This window comes from Pongo pygmaeus, chromosome 6 (genome assembly GCF_028885625.2).
Source record: "Pongo pygmaeus isolate AG05252 chromosome 6, NHGRI_mPonPyg2-v2.0_pri, whole genome shotgun sequence".
NCBI classification, from domain to species: Eukaryota; Metazoa; Chordata; class Mammalia; order Primates; family Hominidae; genus Pongo; species Pongo pygmaeus.
In genome coordinates, this window is record NC_072379.2 from 132,514,012 (window position 1) to 132,535,672 (window position 21,661).

Below are 21,661 nucleotides of genomic sequence, written 5' to 3' on the forward strand. Positions count from 1 at the left end.
TCTCGGTCCCTTTTGTGCACTCTCATTCATTTATTTATTCATTTAAGACGTATTTACTTTGGCATTACTCTGGGCAGTGGTGATACAGCAGTGAACAAAATGAACAAGAATCACTGTCATTGGCCAGGGGTGGTGGCGCACACCTGTGGTCCCAGTTACTCGGAAGGCTGAGTGGAAGGATCACTTGAGCCTGGAAGATTGACATTGCAGTGAGCTGGAGTGCAGTGGTGCAATCTCAGCTCACTGTAACCTCTGCCTCCCAGGTTCAAGTGATTCTGCTGCCTCTGCCTCCCTTTTAGCTGGGACTACAGGCATGCACCACCACACCCAGCTAATTTTTTGTATTTTTATTAGAGACAGTGTTTCACCATGTTGGCCAGGCTGGTCTCGAACTCCTGACCTCAAGTGATCTGCCTGCCTCGGCCTCCCAGAGTGCTGGGATTACAGGTGAGAACCACCACAGCTGGTCTAGAAATATATACAGTTTTAATAATGGTAAGTGCTAAGGAGAAAAAGGAGGAAAGGTAGACATGAAGTATCAAGAGGGATGGTTGAAATTTTATTTTTTTAAATTTTAGATTCAGGGGTACATATACAGGTTTGTTAGATAGGTAAATTGTGTGCTATGGGTGTTTCATGTGCAGATTATTTCTCCACCTAGGTAATAAATATAGTACCTGATAGATAGTTTTATGGTCTTCACCTTCCTCCTTTCCTCCACCCTCAAGTAGGCCCTGGTGTCTGTTGTTCCCTTCCTTGTCTCCATGTGTGCTTAATGTTTAGCTCCCATTTACAAGTGAGATCATGCAGTATTCGGTTTTCTGTTCCTGTGTTAGTTTACTTAGGATAATGTTCTCCATTATTAGGATAATGACCTCCAGCTCCATCCATGTTGCTACAAAGGATGTGATCTTACTTTTTTATTTTTAATGGCGGCATAGTATTCCATGGTCGTGTATATGTACCACATTTTCTTTATCCAGTCTACCATTGATGGACATTTAGGTTGATTCCAGGAATGTCTTTGCTATTGTGAATAGTGCTGCGATGAACATACATGCGCATGTATCTTTATGGTGGAATGATTTATATTCTTTTGGGTATATACCCAATAATGGGATTGCTGGATTGAATAGACAGATTGAATGGGAAAGGCCTCTCAGAAGTTTTCTCTTCAGAAATTGGGAAACACATGACATACTCGTAGTACACAGTCTTTGACATGCTGTTGTTTATCTAGATATACTCATTCTGTCAGCTGTGCCCTCACCTCTGTTATGGGCTCTTTGTATTCCTCATCCCATTTTTTTTGTTTGTTTTTTGAGGCAGAGTCTCACTCCGTCACCCAGGCTGGAGTGTAACGGTGTGATCTCGGCTCACTGCAACCTCTGCCTCCTGGGTTCAAGTGATTCTCCTGCCTCAGCCTCCTGAATAGCTGGGATTACAAGTGCACGCCACCATGCCTGGCTAATTTTTTTTTGTATTTTTAGTAGAGACAGGATTTCATCATATTGGCCAGGCTGGTCTCAAACTCTTGACCTCAAGTGGTCCACCTGCCTCGGCCTCCAAAAGTGCTGGGATTACAGCAGTGAGCCACCATGCCTGGCTCTGATCCCATTTTTATTGCAGTAGAAGTGTAGTGACAAGGAATTGGTACGGTATCAAACTAGAACAGGCAATAATGGAAGGGGCAAGACCTTCACATCTAGGAAGAGACTGGTGGAATTCTATGAAAGTTAAATATTTAATGCTTGTTTTGTCTAATTTTTATTAGTCCAGACAATTGCAAAATGAAAACGAGAAGAATAAAGACTACCTGCCTCTACTAGGCATTATTAATTGCCCTTTGGAGATTTTGAATGAGGATGTTAGTATTTTTGGGTTTCATAATGAAAACTGGAACTATGGGGAGAAATTGCTTGATCTTAGAACTAACTGAAGCTCCAGTGCTCAGAGTCAAACTAAACTAGACGGGCCTTGGACAGGTGGGGAGTTAGCAGCCAATTTTATTCACATCATTTGTCTTTTATGAGAGGTGTTTGCATCTCAGATTGAGCAAAAATCAAGGAAAATGCCCAAGTTTTAACATCGTTGTTTGAACCTATCAACAAAATCAGATGACTTGAATATGTAATTAACAGTTAAATTTGTCCTCCAGATTTTTTTTAGCTTCTAGCATACCAGGCAGGAAATTGGAGTTAGAAAGAACTCAGGATGTGAAACTCTCTTTTCTGGTTCAGTTTTTTTCCAAAGAAGTTATCCAGAGAAGAGTTAAATTTCCTGCCAATGATGACATGAAAGCTATGTTGTTGCTATTGCTTTCGTTTTGAACTTTGCAAAAAGAAAAAAAATTCACCAAACACTACACTTTGATTAGTTCTAGCAGGTTTTTTTTTTTCCCCTTAGGGGAGACTGTAGACTGTAATTTCATCACAGAAAACATGGTGCCTGAGCTCTAAGCAAAGTTTGAGTTTGTTTTTCCCTTGAGGATTTGACATTTTCTGTTTCCTGACATTTTTACTATTGTTAGACATACTTCTTTGTATTCTTGCCCTATATTCATCCCCTAAGGGAAATTGTGTATTTTATCTACTGGAAGGCAGGAATGCCTTCTGTTTTGAACAAGCCATTTAATTGTTCAAATAAATTCAACTATAGTGTAATAGACCAATCATTAGGAACTGGGACATGTGGCAGCATTTAGATTCATGAGACCCAGATTCTCAGTTCATTCCAAAAAAGAAATTAAATACCATGGACACAAGACGAATGATTTTCTTTCCTCCCTTCTTTCTCCCCAGGGTTTCCCATTTCACCCTTTAAAAATATTAAGTGATATCCTAAATACAAACCAAATGCTTTTTGTTTCAGTATTTATGGTTTGCTTATTTGTGGTTTTCTGTTTAGTGGTTAATAATTTACTTACCATTAAGAAAAATATTAGCAGATTTTTTTTTTGCCACTATTCTCTATTTGCTGTATAAAAATGTGATGTCCAAATAAAAGGGAAATGAATGCTTACCACTTTTTTGCCTTCTTTTCAGCTTTTTGGGTGTAATTCTGTTTTAACTAATAATTAAATATATGGCCAGGTGCAGTGGCCCATGCCTGTAATCGCAGCACTTTGGGAGGTGGTGGCGGGCAGATTACCTGAGGTCAGGAGTTCAAGACCAGCCTGGCCAACATGGTGAAACCCTGTCTCTACTAAAAATACAAAAATTAGCTGGGCATGGTGATTCCTACTCAGGAAGCTGAGGCACGAGAATCGCTTGAACCCAGGAGCTGGAGGTTGTAGTGAGCCAAGATCGCACCATTGCATGCCAGACTGGGCGACAAGAGTGAGACTCAGTCTCAAAAAAGTGTGTGTGTGTGTGTGTGTGTGTGTGTGTATGTATGTGTATGTATATGTGTGTATATGTGTGTGTGTGCATGTGTGTGTGTGTATGTGTATACACACAAGGGAGACTTCAAAAGGTCATGGATAAAAGGAATTAAAAGATACGAAATAAAAATATAAACTTTATTTCTCAACATAAGCTCCATCAAGGTCAGGACACTTTTATAAGTGATGGTATCAGCCATTTAGTCCTTCCCTAAAGAACTGAGGGTACTGGGAACCTAACCATGTCAGTGCCATCTTTTTTACATTACTAACTGAAGAAAAATGGGTAGCCTTTAAAGATTTTTCAAGATTACCTGGACATTTTTCTGCTAAAAGTTTGGCTGACTTTCTCAAAACTCTGTCATAATAAGCAGATGATATCATTCTTTGGCCCTCTAGAAAGCTGATAAGGAGAATGCCCTGAGCATCTCAAAAAACTGTTGCCAAGACCTTTGCTCTTCACCTGTCCATTTTTGCTTTGACTGGACCCCTTCCACCTCTTGGGAGGCATAGCTTTGGGCTTTGTCTTCAGGATCACACTGGTAAAGCCATGTTCTGTCTCCTGTTACAGTTCTTCAGAGAAGTGCTTCAGGATCTTGATCATTCTTGTTTAAAATTTCCATTGAAAGCTCTGCTCTTGTCTGCAGTAGATCTGAGCACAACAGTTTTGCCACACAGAGTGGAAAGTTTGCTCAACTTTAATTTTTCAGTCAGGAGTGTAGGTAAGCTGAACCAGATGGAATGTCTACAATGTTGGCTATTGTTTGTGCTGTTCATTGTCGGCCCTCTTTAATTAGGGCATGAACAAGATTGAGTTTTTCCTCACAAATTGATGTGGATGGTCTGCTGCTGTAGGCATCATCCTCAAGATTGTCTTGTCCCTTCTGAAAATGAGTCATCTATTTATAAACTGCTGCTTTCTTTGGGACATTGTCTCCATCATCTTTACATAAAGAATCAATAATTTTGATGCAGGATTTTTTATTCCTTAGTTCAGCTAAAATCCAAGTTATTGTCTCACAACCAGAAAAAATTAGGCATGCGAACACATTTAAAGGTGAGGAGAGTGGAATTTATTAAAAGAAATCTGTCAGCAGAAAAGACGGGGGTCCTGCTAATAGGCTCCCACCTCACAGATTGAATACCAGGCCACCACACACGAGCTGAAGACCCCTGGCTCCTCTCCTTGTCTAAGGCTCGAATTTCTGTTGTCTCCACCCCATTTTCCCAGTGCACATGCAGGCCCCTGGCCCGTTGTGGGCATGCTCAGGCAAGACCTTGTGCAGGTTCCTTTCTCTGCCTCCTGTATCTATCAATTTCACCTCTCTTCCACCCAAGCTTCACCACATTTTTTTTCTATTTTTTAAATGTAATTAATTATTATTTTTATTTTAGAGATAGATTCTCACCCTGACACCTAGGATGGAGTGCAGTATAACAATCATAGCTCCTTTTGATATGGACAGGAGGCAGGGAAATACTGGGTAGAAAAGGGCAGGGTCCCTGGCAAGGGCTCCACCCTCAAGCCTGAACCCGCAGCCCAAAGTGAGAACATACATTCCTCTTTTCTCACCCAAATGCTGCCCTTTCTAAAATCACCCTAGCCTGCTCTGCCCCATCCTGTACCCATAAAAACCCCAGGCTCCACTGGCAGAGGAGCGGGGCAGAGTGGCAGGGAAGGAGAGAAGAGAAGAAGCAACCATAGGTCAGGGAGAAGCAGCTTGACTTCAGACGGATGGCTTGATGGTGAGACTTTGGGGAAGAGTTTGGCTGGAGATGGCCGAACCTCTGGGGAAGACCACCTTTCCACTGCATCCCCTTTCCAGCTCTCCATCCCTCTGAGAGCCACTTTTGTCAGTAATAAAATCCCTTGCATCTACCATCTTCAATTCATTACTGTGACTTGATTCTTCCTGGATGCCGAACGAGAGCTTGGGATACAGAGGGCTGTCACACTGAGCTGTTAAACACTTAGCCATCGATGGACAGCAAAGCTAAGAGGGCACAGTATAACATTCCCTCTGGGGCATCACAGATCATGGGCAGGGCACCTCCCTAGACACTGCTACATGGCTGATACAGGGCTCAGCCCTGCTGGTGCCCAAAGGCACTTGCCTCCAGCCCCTGCACCTGCTTACCTGTGTGCTCCCCATACTGTGCGGGGTTGAGGGCTGTGGGCCGAGTAAAGAAGCCACCTTCTTCGGGAGTCCCACAAAAGGGCCAAGGGAACAATCCCATTTCAATTGCAGCATCTCCTGAGTTGCTGAGAGCATAGGCATGTACCACCACACCTGGCTAATTTTTAAAATTTTTTTGTGGAGATGGAATCTCACTGTGTTCCCCCATGCTGGCCTCAAACTCCTGGACTCAAACTGTCTTCCCACTTCAGCCTCCCAAAGTGCTGCTGATTACAGGGTGAGCCTTGGCACCCCAGCCTTCACCATAATTTTGATGTTCATTCTTGCCTCAATTTTAACAGAATTCATGTTGCCCTGTTAGAGGCTCTTTTCAAACTGATGTTTTATCCTTTTTAGTGCCTCAAACTAGATCCTGTTCAGGCATGCTATAGCAAGCTTATTTTGATACAAAAAATGTTTGAAACCCATGCATAGTTTTTTCATATGCATTTTCTCTGAACTTTTTAAAGACCTGGGGTGTGTGTGTGTGTGTGTGTGTGTGTGTGTGTGTGTATTTTCTAGCAATACCGTCTCTTCTTTCATTTTGCACTCTATATTTTTGTAAAAAATACATCTTTGGATCTAAGTGGCCGATATGAATTTGTTGAGACTAACAGTTTTTCTGCAGAAGTGAGTTTCCTCAGGTCTGTGCACTGCTGGTCAGAATGGACTGCTCTGTAAAAGGTGACACTTGGGTTTGTGGAATGAATGCATGTAGGTTGGGGAATCAATTAAAAACACTTTCATTTTCTCTGTGCTGTGGCAACAAGGTGGATACAGGTAGACACACGTGGAGCAGTGATGTGTGTTGTGATCCTGAGAGTGCCCTTTGAATCTGCTGAGCGAAACAGTTTTTGAATTTTTTTCCACTCAGTACTCTAAAATTCACCTCCTGGGATTATTCTTTGGCTAAAGAAAAGTATGCCAACGTGTAGCAAAATCTGGACTTGAGTTCTTTGCAGGCATTTCTTTCTTTTCTTTTTTCTTGTTTTTTTGAGAAAGAGTCTTTGCTCTCTTGCCCAGACTGGAGTGCAGTGATATGATCAGATCTTACTGTAGCTTCAAACTCCTGTGCTCAAGTGATCTTCCTGCTTCAGCCCCATGGGAAGTTGGGACTACAGGTGTGTGCCACCACATCCAGTGAATTTTTTAAAAAAATTTCTGTATAGATGGGATCTTGCCATGTTGCCTAGGCTGGTCTTGGATTCCTGGGCTCAAGCAATCCTCCTGCCTTGGCCTCCCACAATATGGAAAACATTTCCATTTGGCTACTTTAGTGCATACAGGAATGTTTATACCTTGGGAATATCTGGAGAGTCCTAGAAAGATCTACCCAGCAACTAAATTGGTAGTTATTAATTTTTTTAAATTGTATTTTTGAGACAAATTTCACTCCATCATCCAGGCTGGACTGCAGTGGTGCAATCTCGGCTCACTGCCACCTCTGCCTCCTGGGTTCAAGTGATTCAAGTGCCTCAGCCTCCTGAGTAGCAGGAATTACAGGCGTGTGCCACCGTACCCGGCTATTTTTTTTTTTTTCCGACATGGAGTCTCACTCTGTCTCTAGGCTGGAGTGTAGTGGCACAATCTCAGCTCACTGCAACCTCCGACTCCTGGGTTCAGGAGATTCTCCTTCCTTAGCCTCCCGAGTAGCTGGGATTACAGGCACGCACCACCATGCCCAGCTAATTTTTGTATTTTTATTAGAGACGGGGTTTCACCATGTTAGCCAGGATGGTCTCGATCTCCTGACCTCGTGATCCACCCGCCTCGGCCTCCCAAAGTGCTGGGATTACAGGCGTGAGCCACTGCGCTTGGCCCATGCCTGGCTGTTTTTTGTATTTTTAGTAGAAACTGGGTTTCACCATGTTGGCCAGGCTGGTCTCAAACTCCTGACCTCAAGTTATCTGCCCACCTTGGCCTCCCAACATCCTGGGATTACAGGCATGAGCCACTGTGCCTGGCCTAAATTGGTAGATATTAAAGCTTATATACTTTCAAAATTAGGCAAGTCTTTTGTTTTGGTATCAGTATTTCTTGTCATTCTGGATTTTTTTGTGAAAGATTGGAGAGCAAAAGTGGTATGAACGTTGTCAATTCTGTACCGTAGTAAGTAAGCACTGTGATGCTATTTCATTTTGTTTTTACAAGTGAAACAGGAGAATGAATCACATATCAGCAAGAAGAGGTTTGTTAAGGCAAGATTGGAGATGCTGCTTCCTTGTTTTGGTTGTGGAGTCTGATCTTTCTTCATTTGTTCTTGGTATCTCTTGTTCACTATCTGACATTAACTCCGATAATCCTTACCCAGCAGGCATAACCTTCAGAGTCGAGCAGAATTCAGCTAGAAATCTTTAAGCCACAGGCCATCTTGCTCCCTGAACCACTAATGTGTAATTATATTGTGTGTGATTATAAAATGGGAATCAATGTGTTTTGGGGAGTCTGGATTGAGAAGAATAACTGATGAAGTTCAGTTGTCAGATCTATATGGTGAATTATCATAGGGGATGTTTATGGATGAAAGCTCTTGAATTATAGAAATCTCTCCTGATTCTAGATTCCTTTTCAGTTCTGTTTCCCACACATCAAAAGGCTTTCAAAGATAATCCTTTCCTCTACTTGTCACAACTCCTGCACCTTGCTTTTCTAAATTTTTGGAAGAGTGTTTCTGTAATAGATGAGCAAGCATATTTTAGCAAATATAGTAAAATAGATAACATTCTTAAGAATAATATGCAAAATTATTAAGCAAACAGAAGTAGACCAGTTTTGTGTTTTATTCTGATTAAATATTAAAACAAGAATTTTGTATTGGGACACACATTTTATGTAGTTATGTGACAATGTAGAAAGTTTAGTTATTTTTAAAGAATGAATTTATCAAAAAATGCCTGTGCCTAACTGTAGATTAAAGTAATGTTCTTCTAACAAGTAGAATTGAAGCAATTAAAGAGACTATCCTCAAACTGAGATAGTCATATTGACCATTCTGAGTGTTATTGAGGCAAAACTGTGTTAAGATGAACTGAGACAGTAATCTTAGAATCTAAGAATTGTCAGAACCCTTAAATGTGAACCACTTTGATGCAAAGTATCTGTTGCTTCCCATTAACCAAAAAGAGAGTTGATGTGTGAGTCTTTGTATGTTAGAGAGACAGTGGCTAAAAAGTAACTGGAAGAAAATAAAATCAGATAATGAGAGATAGAGTAAAAAAAGAATGAATAATATTTTCATTTGAAGACCTTTCTCTCTCCTTTTCATTTGGCAAATATTATTGAGATCCTACCATGTGCTAGACAGTGTTTTGGGCAAGGGGTATAGGCCCTGAATAAAACACACTAGGTCTCTGCTTTCATGGAGGTTACATTTGTTATAGAGAGTCAATGAGACAAGAAATAAATAAGCTTAAGTCTTTTTTTTTTTTTTTTTTTTTTTTTTTGAGACGGAGTCTCGCTCTTTCACCAGGCTGGAGTGCGATGGCATGATCTTGGCTCACTGCAACCTCCGCCTCCTGGTTCAAGCGATTCTCCTGCCTCAGCCTCCCGAGTAGCTGGGACTACAGGTGCATGCCGCCACGCCCAGCTAATTTTTGTATTTTTAGTAGAGATGGAGTTTCACCCTGTTGGCAAGGATGGTCTCAATCTCTTGACCTCGTGATCCACCTGCCTCAGCCTCCCAAAGTGCTGGGATTACAGACATGTACCAGTGCGCCCGGCCAAGCTTGAGTCTTCTTAAGCCTACTCTGGCTCAAGAGCCTGCCGGAATAAAAAAAAATAAATTAATTAATAAGCAGATCTGATTATGGGAAGTATAATGATAAAAATGAAGCAGTTGAGGGGACAGAGTAATGATGGGAGTAGGTGTCAGTTGCTATTTCAGATCCAATGGTCAGGGAATGCTTCCCTGATAAGGTGAGGTTTGAGGAGGAACTGAAGGAAGTCAAAGAACCATGCAGATACAGAGGCAGGGGTGGAGGAAGTTGTTGAGGACTAGCAAGGAAACCAGTGTGGATGGAGGAGTGTAGGTAATGGGGAGAGTAGGTGGATGAGATCAGAGAGGACGTTTTTCCCCATGGAGGAAAGGAAGAGAAGGAGGATGGAACCCAGAAGACTGTGCAGGAACATGCAGGAGAATCACAGCAAGTGGTATCCTGGAGGCCAAGAGAAGAAGGGAGGTGATCAATAGTATGTGTCAAATGCTGCTGATACTCCCAGAAGTAGTGAACAAAGTTCTTGGTCCTACAACCTAGAAAGTCTGTCTCTACCTTTCCCCTGTCCTTTGTCCCTTGCTATGAGGTCTTTAATTTCTGTAAATAATTTGCTTTTATTGCATATGCTGTTCTTAAGACTTTTCCCACAAATGTCTATTTTGCATACTTCATTAGATTAGCATCTACTTTTATGGGATGAATTATTTCTGATGTGCTTGTTTTGTGTGTTTGTATGTCAGAAAAACATTTTTTAGTTCTTTCTATGTGTCAGGCATTGTGCTGAGCACTTTATGTGCATGATCTCATTTAATCCTTGTTATAGCCTTATGAGCTATAACTCCCCTTATCCCCATTTTACTGATACGGAAAATAGTGATCAGAGAGGTTTAGAAATCAGTGCAAGGTCACATAATTAGTCAGTGGCAGAATTATTTTTTTAAACTTCAGTCTTTCTCATTCTAAAATTTTCACTCCTAGCGACAAGAAGTTCCTTCCTATACCTCGCACTGTCTTCTCACCAAGTATCTCTACTCTTAGAGGTTTTCTAAGAAGCTGATGGAAAGGCTCAGATTCTAAAATCTCCGCCTGTACCTACCCACCGTGCCTCTGTCTTCTCTGGATTCTCCTACAGAGCTGAAGCCCAGATTCTGGCACCCCTGTCTGCCTGTCTTTGTCCTGGCTAAGTGTGGCTCCCAACCAGCCCCACCTTTTCCCCACACTCCCATTTGCTTTTCTCCAACATGCTCTCTTTGTATGATGCTATTCACATGTCTTCCACCTCTGCCCTTGTCTTCATATGCCTTTCATCTGTGTAATTTCTTTCTCTCATCTCACAGCCTAAATGGTGCATTTCTTTGGTGTCTCAATCCTTGACCTAATCTAGATTTCTTTCTTGCTATTTAGTGAAAACTTTATTTGGTTATTTTATTTCACATTGGAAAAAGAAAATGTTCCATGGATTTTTGAGAATTTCTGTGATTTCTGGCTGTTTTTTTATGTTTCGTAATGTGCTGCCTCATTTTGGAGAAAAGACAAAAATAGGCTAACTTTGTTTTAAAACCAGGGAAAATGTGCATAGAATTGTTCATATTTGCAAAATGAATTAATAGAACTACTTAAAATTAGATTTTCCTTCTTTAAACTCCCGTTCTTTATCCTCTGTTTCCATAACTCAGCTATGTATTTTTGTTTGTTTGTTTATAATCATTTGTTGTGTTTGGAGCTTGGTAAAAGAATGAAATGATTTTGTAGAGAAATTCACTCTTCCCCCTAATAATGTGGCTCCCCCATAAGTGCAAAAGACATCTCTCAAATAGGGTGAACTTTAGTTACATTACAGGGGGTGGGTTCCAGCTTCATTTCCCTGCCAGTATCATGGTTTTTCCCTTTTCCAAGTACAAACTTCATCTTCAACTTGGTTCCAAGATGGGCACTAGTGTGCCCAACATCATAGCTCTCATAGCTATAAAATCCACTCAAGACCTTCAGAGCCAGCAAAGGCTCATCTCTTTCTCACTCTCCTTTATAAAGCAAGTGACCTTTACGGGAAGACCCCACATCTCATTAGCCTGAATTGTAGACCTTGCCTGTATCTATTTATGGCCAAGGACTTCGGGTCAGCCTCCCATGAAGCATCCAGCTATCCAGAAGAATAGAATCAGGGTTCTTTTTAGAGGAAGCAATCAGGGAGGATATGAATCTAGGTTGACAGCCAAATTTTTAGTTCGTCTTCTTCAGTATATGTGGAATATCCCCTCAGCCAGCCAGATTGTCCAGATCAAGTTTGGTGAATAGCACAGAGATAATTCATGTCACTGGAGCAGCCCCACTCCTCACCTTTATTGGTGTGGATTAGATTCTGCTGCAAGTAGCAAAGACCTAAACAATGGCCTCTACAAGATGGACATTTCCCCTTCTCACTTACAAGTCAGGTGTAGTTCAGGGCTGATATGACAGCCTTGTTCCATAGAATCCTTGGAGGCCAGGCGCGGTGTCTCATGTCTGTAATCCCAGCACTTTGGGAGGCCGAGGCGGGTGAATCACCTGAGATTGGGAGTTCGAGACCAGCCTGAACCAACATGGAGAAACTCCGTCTCTACTAAAAATACAAAATAAGCCAGACGTGGTGGCACATGCCTTTAATCCCAGCTGCTCGGCAGGCTGAGGCAGGAGAATCGCTTGAACCCAGGAGGCGGAGATTGCGGTGCGCTGAGATCACGCCATTGCACTCCAGCCTGGGCAACAAGAGCGAAACTCTGTCTCAAACAACAACAACAACAACAAAAACGATTCCTTGGAAAGTTAGGCTTCTTCCAGCTCATTCTTTGGCTAAACTGTGGTCCAAAATGGTGGCCGTTGCAGCTACTGAATGGAGAAAGGAACAGAGTATTTAGGTTAGGCAAAAGTAATTGCGGTTTTTGCCAATAAAAGTGATGTCATCACACCTGTAATCCGAGCACTTTGGAAGGCTGAGGGGGGCAGATCATCAGAGGCCAGGAGTTCGAGATCAGCCTGGCCAACATGACGAAACCCCATCTCTACTAAAAATACAAAAAATTAGCCAGGCATGTTGGTGGCGGGTACCTGTAATCAATCCCAGCTGCTCTGGAGGCTGAGGCAGGAGAATTGCTTGAACCCGGGAGGCGGAAGCTGCAGTGATCCGAGATGGCACCATTACACTTCAGCCTGGGCAATAAGAGCAACACTGTCTCAAAAAAAAAAAAAAAAAAAAAAAGTGATGGCAAAAACCTCAATTACTTTTTCCACCACCCTAATAGAGACAAAAGGCTTATACCAGCTATCATTTCAGAAATATTCTAAGAAGCTACCACGTAACACTTCTGCTTGTGTCTCACAGGACAAAAGCCTTACCTAACTACAAAGGAGGGCCAGAAGTGTAGTCTTAATTCTGAGAAAAAATCGGGAGAAAAATTATTGGCCACAGCTAACAGTTTCTGCTGCGCCCTCATCTAATCACCTGAGTTAATTATGTTAGTGAACAGATAATCAATTACTTAATATTTGGACTTTGTTTATCTCCATTTGTCCTTTTGAAAGCTGTGCCAATATCAGCAGAATGATGTCTGATGTTCTAGAGACTGCAGAACTTATTGTATGTGGCTGTCCTGCCTGGCATAGCAGCCACAAGTCACGTGAAGCTATTGAGTTCTTAAAATGTGGCTAATGCAACTGAGGAACCAAATTTTAAATTTAATTTAAATTAAAAACTGATACTCGATTCAATTTTTGGAATCTTTTAATTGTGTCTAGAACAACTAGGGTATGTGAGTCTACTTTTGCAACTGTACATTTTATAAAATCTAAATATAGATCAGGTATTTCCAATAAACATTTAACATCTGAATTGAGTTATACTCTAAGTATAAAATGCAAACTGGGCCGGGTGTGGTGGGTCATACCTGTAATCCCAGCACTCTGGGAGGCTTAAGCGGGTGGATTACCTGGGGTCAGGAGTTTGTGATTAGCCTGGCCAACATGGTGAAACCTTGTCTCTACTAAAAAATACAAAAAATTAGCTGGGCGTGGTGACAGGCGCCTGTAGTCCCAGCTACTCTGGAGGCTGAGGCAGGATAATTGCTTGAACCCACTAGGCACAGGTTGCAGTGAGCCAAGATCGCGCCACTGCATTCCAGCCTGGGCGACAGAACGAGACGCCATCTCCGATAAATAAATAAATAAATAAATAAATAAATAAATAAAATAAAATGCAAACTGGATTTCAAAGACTTTAGTATGAATAAAATATCTCAATTTTAAAATGTGACTACCTGTTTGCATGATATTTTGGCTATATTAGGTTAAATGAGGTTAAATGAAAATATTAATGCAACTAATTTCACTTGTTTCATTTTACCTTTTTAATGTGGCTACTGGAAAATAAAGAATTACATATGTGACCCACATTATAGTTCCATTGGTCGGCACTGTTGTAAAGCCTCATCTCTTAATAGAGGACATGACTCTGTGTACAAATGAAGAGGCTTCTTAGTATCTCCTGATTTCAGAAGAAACAAATTTCCAAGATGAATACAGCTGGGCCTTATCTTTTTGTCATAATGTCCTTGCTGAATGCTACTGTCTTCTTCTTTCTTTATATTCCTGTATTTCTCTACTTCTTTCACTTTATCATCCTTTTCTCAGCCTTCCCCTTAACCCTGCCTCTGCCAGAAATAGGACTTCTCTAATGGCTGTTTAACAGAAGATGACCATACTGTGTAATCTTCATGTGACATACATTGCTGAATATGATGTATCATTGCCTCTTTGATGACAGTTACCAAATTAGCCTTTCAGACAATAATTTCCATAGCTAGATGGACCTTTTCTGGACATTCGTCATTTTTGAGATGATAAATGAGCAGAGACCAAACCTTTTATTTTTTGAGATTGTGTGGAGTATATTGTGTCCAGAGCATACCTTTTATTTACTGTTTCATTTCTTTTGGTATCTCTGGTGGGTAAAGTGGTGTGATTCTTATTCTATAAAGTATAAACTCATGTCCACCTTGACATTATTACTCCAAAGTATCACACTACATGTTAACTGTGGAGCAAGTATTAGAAATTGAACAGATCTCTGATTTTTTTTTTTTTTTTTGTAGACAGGGTCTCACTCCTGTCGCCCAGGCTGGAGTACAGTGATACAGTCATGGCTCACTGCATCCTAAACCTCCTTGGCTCAGGTAATCCTCCCACCTCAGCCTCCCAGGTAGCTGGGACTACAGGTGGGTGCCACTGTGCCTGTGTAATTTTTTGTATTTTTAGTAGAGACAGGGTTTCACCATGTTGCCGAGGAGATTCTTGAACTCCTGGCCTCAAGCAATCTGTTGGCCTTGGCCTCCCGAAGTGCTGGGATAAGTCAGGCATAAGCCACTCTCCCCTGACTTTTGAGGTCTTTGAATGTTGCTTGCGTTGCCTAGCACTTTTATTTTTTTTCACCCACCAACCATCTGTGAGGATCTTGGGCAAGATGCTTCACCTTTTGGTATCTTGGTTTTCTCATTGGTTGCTTCAGTAATATTTGCTTTACCTCATAATACTTTGAGACTCAGAGGAGAATATGATTGCAAAGGCAATTTGGACACTTAGTAGCTACGTTATTATAAGCTATTGTTTACATAGACCTATTTTCTTCTTCAGTGAAATGAGACTGGTGTAGTTTTCCACTTTCCCAATCACCTAGGTGCAGTGTACCCTCTATTATTTGCACTAATGGAGAGAATCGATGTTGCAAATTTTCCAGAAAGCCATATAATTAGAAAATCAGTCAGAAAATAATTCAGCATTTACATTTACATATGGGTCTCTCTTGTGTTCCAAGAATTCGTAATTCAGAAAACAAAAGCAAAATAAATACATAAATAAATAAATAAGTCTGACTCAGAAGAAAATAAGCTTTACAACTTGCCATCTTTGCCCTTTATTCCCAGCAGCCTTTTGTGGGACAGATACGTATCTATGTCTCTAACCGGTGCACAGTTCTAGCTTACAGCATTGTTGGCTTATTTTTATTTTTATTTTTTAACATTTCAAACCTTTAGTCAGACAGGAACTGACTTGTGTGAAGCATCTATCTTGTTTTCTCAGCTTCTATAGCAGTATCAACTACATATAGATTATGCTAAGAAAGTATGTAATTAAATACTGTCAATGTACATTTGAAAGCAAGTTTGCAGTGAATCACCTATCCAGGGAATAATCCTGGGTTGTCCTCTAAGAGTACTTAGAAATGCAACAGATGTACACTGCGTTGCCCGGCCTCCCCTTTGTTTATATGCTGCTTTTTAAAAAATTGAGGAATAGGTTGTTTGGCATATTCTTTTCATAGACCTCTTTGTGATCGGGTTTTTTTCAGGGGTAAAAATCTGATTGCTTTTTTAATTCATTGAAATGCTGGATTTTGTTGTTTTATTGGTGTCCTTTGGCTTGGCATACTTATTGATAGTCCTGTTATTTTTATTTGGAGACTATCTTTCTGTTTATTAGTGGAAATATATAGTGAAAATCTTTGGAGGCCTGTATGTATGTACGTATCTGTGTGTACTTGTATGTGTATATATTTATATATATATTTTTGGAGGGAGATACATATTTTTCAAAAATTAAGGATTAGTTCATTCCCTTCAATTCTAATAGGCCATAAATCACTCTGAATTGTTATGTATCTATCCCACCATTATATTCACATTTCCTGGTGGACATGATCTTTATAAATGAATAAAACATTTCAATCCAGCCTCTCCCTCCCCATCTTCGTGTTCCTTTCCCACTGCTACTTTCCCTACTTCTCTCATAGTTGGAAAAAGAGAAATCCCCCTTGAAGTGGGAGTGGAGCAGACAGGATGGGCTAGCAGTTTCTGCCTTCCTTCTCTTTCCTCCATCATGACAGAGAACAGCTCCCCTGTGCTCTCACCAGTCACAGTAGCAGTGGTGGCAGCTGCTGTATCTTAAGGTGTGATTGTGGCCTTTGCCATTTCACCAGGATGTTGCCTAAAAATAGAGCTACTGGTGGAGTTAAGTCAAGCCACATGGCTTCCTGAACATCGGGGATGTGTGTCTATTGCCAGCTTGGCACTGAAAATGCTCTATCCCAAATTTCTGCTTTGAAGAAGGCCTCCAGAACATCTCTGGGGCATGGAGGCAATCCAATCCAGATCCTGCACCTGCCCACCCAGCTGGTCACCAATTTTACAGGTTCATATTTTTCAGTACTTTTGTTAACTATATAACCTCAACTGGGTGACTGCATGCCTAAATGGCAGTGTATGTGTGTGTATGTTTGTAAAAATATACAACTCCAAATAGGTTGTATGTGATATCATAAACAAATTTGTATCTATAGAAGGTGCATATATGTAAGGGTTTTGGAATTCTGCTAAATTGAGTCCAGCATGATACTGACACACTGGCTTTTATGAAATTGGTTTTTATTAAAATCTGCAGGTTGTTCTTGTACTGGCAATGGCTTTGATTAAGCAGTGTAGTAGGGTCATATCCTAGAATAACAGCATTTCCAAATCCCTGGCTGTTTTTGAAAGAATTGTGATTAAAGTTCTGGCTCTTTTCCCATGATTACTAATGTCTGCTGAGGGTTGAGTTTCACAGGTTGTTATTGGCGATTGAGTTGTGTGGCAGCCCCTTGTGCTTTCTTGTCAATATCAGTGGCATTCTCCAGGGGGAAGTGATTTCACATTGAAATGCGAGAACTAAAAGCTGTAACAAAATTAACACAGGGTCTAGGGTTTCTGATGTGACTACAAAACTAGAATGGGAATGTTTCCTAAAGCCTAATTCATCTGTGATTGAATTTCAGACTAAACAAAGCTGCCATGATGAGAAGGTACAGAAACCCTTCTAAAAGAGATTATGGATGAACAGATTGAGGAACATGATATGGCAGGGCAAAGTCTAGACAATCATATATTTCAGCTTCATCTGGGCCTTTCTTCTTGACAGGTGTGTTCTGTGCCTTGGCATGAGCAGCTCAGGCAGCAGCTCACTTGGGAAAGCCTGTGCTGTTAGGAATGATCTCTTTGCAGTGGGAAATGGAAAATGAGCTCCATTCTTATATAATATGTAGGAAAAAATAAGTGTTGTGTGTGTTGGGTGGCAGGCATGGCTCCCTAGGTTTTAAGATGTATTGTGGAATTATGGTTGTCTGAAAACAATTATTTAATGTCTACTACTACCCCAGTTAATGATATGCTCTTTTCCACATTGAAAAAATATGCAGGATTTTAGAAATCAAGAATGTATTAGGTGTTTTTTTTTTTTAATTGCTACCAAATTTAACTTTTACACAATTTTACTCTTTCATCTGCTAGTCTTTTACCTTGGAAATTCTAGAACTTAGTTGTTGATTCTCTACCTCTGTAGGTTATGAAGTGCTTGAGGTAGAGCACTGTATTTTAGACTCTTTGTTTTCTCTCTAGGTGCCATACTCAAAATAGTTTTGTAATGCCTGTCTGGATTGATTTAGAGCTTCTTCTTTGTGCTCTACAAAAAATAATTTTTAAACTCAAATGCATCTTCATGCAGATACCTAAATACAGTCGTTTCTCACTCAAAGATGGGGGTATCTTTTGAGAAGTGCATCATTAGGTGATTTCATCATTTTGTGCACATCATAGAGTGTACTTCCACAAACATGGATGGTATAGCCTACCATACACCTAGGTTATATGGTATAGCCTGTCGCTCCTGGTATAGTTTATGATATGCCTGCTGCTTTATAAACCTGTACAACATGTTACTGTACTACATGTACAACGTGTAGGCAATTGTAACAAAAGGGGTATTTGTGTATCTAAACATATGTAAACGTAGAAAAGATACAGTAAAAATACAGTTTTAAAGTAAAAATGGTCCATCTGTATGGGGCTTTTACCCTATGAATAGAGCTGGCAAGACTGGAAATTCTCAAGTGAGTGAGTGACGAGTGAATGTGAAGGCCTAGGGCATTACTGTATTCTACTGTAGATGTTATGAATATCATGCACTTAGGCTACACTTAATTTATAAAAAATATTTTAATTTATTAATAAACAGCTTACTGTAACTTTTTTCCTTTATAAGTTTTTATTTTTCAACTTTTTTACTCTTGTAATAACACAGCTTAAAACACAAACACAATGTACAACTGTACAAAAATATTTTCATTATATCCTTATTCTGTAAGCTTTTTTCTAATTTCAGAATTGTTTTTTTTTTTTTTTTTTACTTTTTAAACTTTTTCATTAAAAACTAGGATATAAACACACACGTGAGCCCAGGCCACACAGGGTCAGGATCATCAGTATCACTGTCTTCCACCTCCACATCTTGTCCCACTGGAAGGTCTTCAGGGACAATATCATGCATGGAGCTGTCAGCTCTTATGATAACAGTGCCTTCTTCTGGAATACCTCCTAAAGGACCTGCCTGAGGCTGCATTACAGTTATCTTTTTTTATAAGTGAAAGGAGTACACACCAAAATAATGATAGAAGTGTAGTATAGTAAATACATAAACCATATCATAGTCATTTATTATCATTAGTAAGTAATGTATAATGTTTGTAATTGTATGTGCTATACTTTTATATGACTGGTGGTTCAGTAGGTTCGTTTATACCAGCCTCAGTACAATATGTAAGTATTGCATTGCATTGTGAGATGTTAGAACAGCTACGCCGTCACTAGTTGACAGGAATTTTTCTGCTCCATTAGAATGTTACAGGACCATCATGGTATATGCTGTCCATCATTGTCTGAAACATCACTGTATGTATGGAACATGACTGTAATTAAAATGATCTTTTCTTTGAGTGAGTTCTGAACTTGACACACTTGGTACTGCTCCTTCAGCTCTGGTTTCATCTTTGCTTTCACTTATAGCACTGATTTCTTTTTCTTTTCTTTCTTTCCTTTTTATTTTTTTGAGACAGAGTCTCTCTCTGTTGCCCAGGCTGGAGTGCAGTGGTGCAATCTTGGCTCACTGCAACCCCCACATCTTGGATTTTAGTGATTCTCCTGCCTCAGCCTCCTGAGTGGCTGGGATTGCAAGCATGCGCCACCACACCCAGCTAATACTTTTTATTTTTCGTGGAGATGGGATTTCACCATGCTGTCCAGGCTGGTCAAGAGCTCCTAACCTCAGGTGATTCACCCACCTCGGCCTCCCAAAGTGCTGGGATTACAGGCGTGAGCCACCACACCCAGCCTCTAGCTCTGATTTCAAGATGAAACAATGGACTTCTGGCCTAACCTCTTCTCGTCTTTCATAGGTTGTTAGGTATTCATGTAGGAATGAAAGAGAGCAGCGAAATAGTAGGTATGTCTGTGTATGAACATTAGAGACTAATTCATCAATTCTTCAACGAATGTTTTCTTAGTACACACTATTGTCAGACTCTGCTTTAGGTGCTTGAGATACGAGAGCAAACAAACCAAAGTTCCTGCAATCTTTTAAATTTTTTTGAATATTTTATTGAGATAAAATTTATAATATTTTATAGAATTGTACAATTATCACTACTATCTAATTCTATCATTTTTATCACCCCTATAGGAAGCCGCTATTCATTAATAGTCACTCTGCATCCCTCTTTCCCACAGCCGCTGGCAACCACTAATCTGTTTTCTGTCTCTATGGATTTGCCTGTTTTGGACACTAAGTATAATGGAACCATGCAACGTGTGGCCTTTATGTCTGGTTTCCGCCACTTAGCATAATGTTTTTAAGGCTCATCCATGGTATAGCATGAGTCAGTACTTTGTTTTTCCTGAAGTAAGGATGACTATTGAAGGAGCAAGCTGGGGATTGCAGGTGGGTCAGAGTTTGTTTTTGGACATACTAAGTTAGAGTCATGCTTAATGGAATTCTAGTGATGTTGAGAAGTTAGTTGAAAACAGAAGTCTGGAGTTCAGGAGAGAGGTCTGGGCTGGAGATATGAGTTGAGGAGTCATTAGCATATAGATGGTACTTAAAGCCACCAGGTTAAATGAAATCTGCTAGGGAGTACAGGTAGAGCAGAGAGAGGTTCGGGAGTTGAGCCTGGGGGCCCTCAAATGCTAAAAGGTCAGAAAAATGAGGTGGAATTAGCCAGGAAACCCCAGAAGGACTAGCTGGTGCGTCAGGAGGAGAATCAAGACAGTATAGGGTCCTGGAAGCTAAGTGAGAAGGTGTTTCTGGAAAGGAATGGTTAATTGTGTGAAGTGATGCTGCTAGATCTAATAAGAAAATAAGAAAAATAAGAAAGATAAGGACAGGGAATTGTTCATTGACTAAGACCATTTTAAGAAGGTAGTTTCCATACTAGCATTGACAAGAGTGAAGGCAAGGGCCTGAGAGCTGTGCATATTCCTGACCATTCCCATGCTCCTAATCCCTAACAAGTCTTCTGGCCTCCCCTTTACAGTCTATTCCATCTCATCATGCCCTTTACCTCATTCCTGTCAGCTACCACAGAGAGTCCAGGGTTCACTAGTTATCTGCCATTTTCTGGCCCCTTATCCCCAATATTGCTCTATACATCTCTATTTCCTTCCAGTGTACATTACTTGAACTTCCCTGTTTCATCATTGCAAATCCCTCATATCCTGAATATCTTCACTGAATACTCCTTTAACCTACTTCCTAGAGCAGTTAGAATTAAACACAATCTCCCTCTTGAGAAACTGCTTCCTTTGCTGCTGTTTATTATTATTATTATTATTATTTATTATTTTTTTTTGAGGTGGAGTCTTACTCTCTTGCCCAGGCCGGAGTGCAGTGGTGCATTCTCAGCTCACTGAAATCTCCACCTCCCAGGTTCAAGCAATTCTCCTTCCTCAGCCTCCTGAGTAGCTAGAATTATAGGTGTACACCATCACACCTGGCTACTTTTTTGTATTTTTAGTAGGGGCTGGGTTTTACCATGTTGGCCAGGCTGGTCTCGAACTCCCGACCTCAGGTGATCTGCCCACATTAGCCTCCCAAAGTGCTAGGATTACAGGTGTGAGCCACCACGCCTGGCCCTTTGCTACTGTTTTAAATGGTGGCTCGTCTCCAGCACATTGGTGTGATAGCTGTCTTCCTTGTCTCTTACAGATCGTTTTCTTTCTCTTCTCTCTAAAAATTCCCATACTTTCGGATTATTCCATCTGTTATTATTTCTTGTACTCATTTATAGACCCTAGGGTTGTCCCTAGCTGTAGATCCTTTTTCTAGCTGTAGATCCTACAATGCGTATTTGCTAATAGTAATTTATTTTCTGAGTTTTGGCAAGCATCATTGTTACAGCCTGGCTTCTATGTGGTTTACAATAGTGAGGATATGTTTCTAGAGCAGTTTTTCTGAGACACTAGTAAATATGGAAGATGACAAATGCATTAATCAGGCTCCTGCCA

The 21,661-nt window shown here is 40.6% G+C and overlaps 1 protein-coding gene across 4 annotated transcripts in view; it reads left to right on the forward strand.

Moving 5' to 3' along the window:
- EXOC4 (exocyst complex component 4) overlaps positions 1-21,661 on the forward strand; it is an 815,858-nt gene that overhangs the window by 328,823 nt on the left and 465,374 nt on the right. Inside the window, exon 10 of one of the 4 annotated variants that reach the window (XM_063667851.1) lies at positions 14,396-14,518. The exons of 2 other annotated variants lie outside the window; for them this stretch is intronic. In XM_063667851.1, the coding sequence (XP_063523921.1) occupies positions 14,396-14,518 (123 nt within the window). The remainder of the gene's footprint in view (positions 1-14,395; positions 14,519-21,661) is intronic. One more of the 4 variants, XM_054494591.2, reaches the window with a different exon arrangement.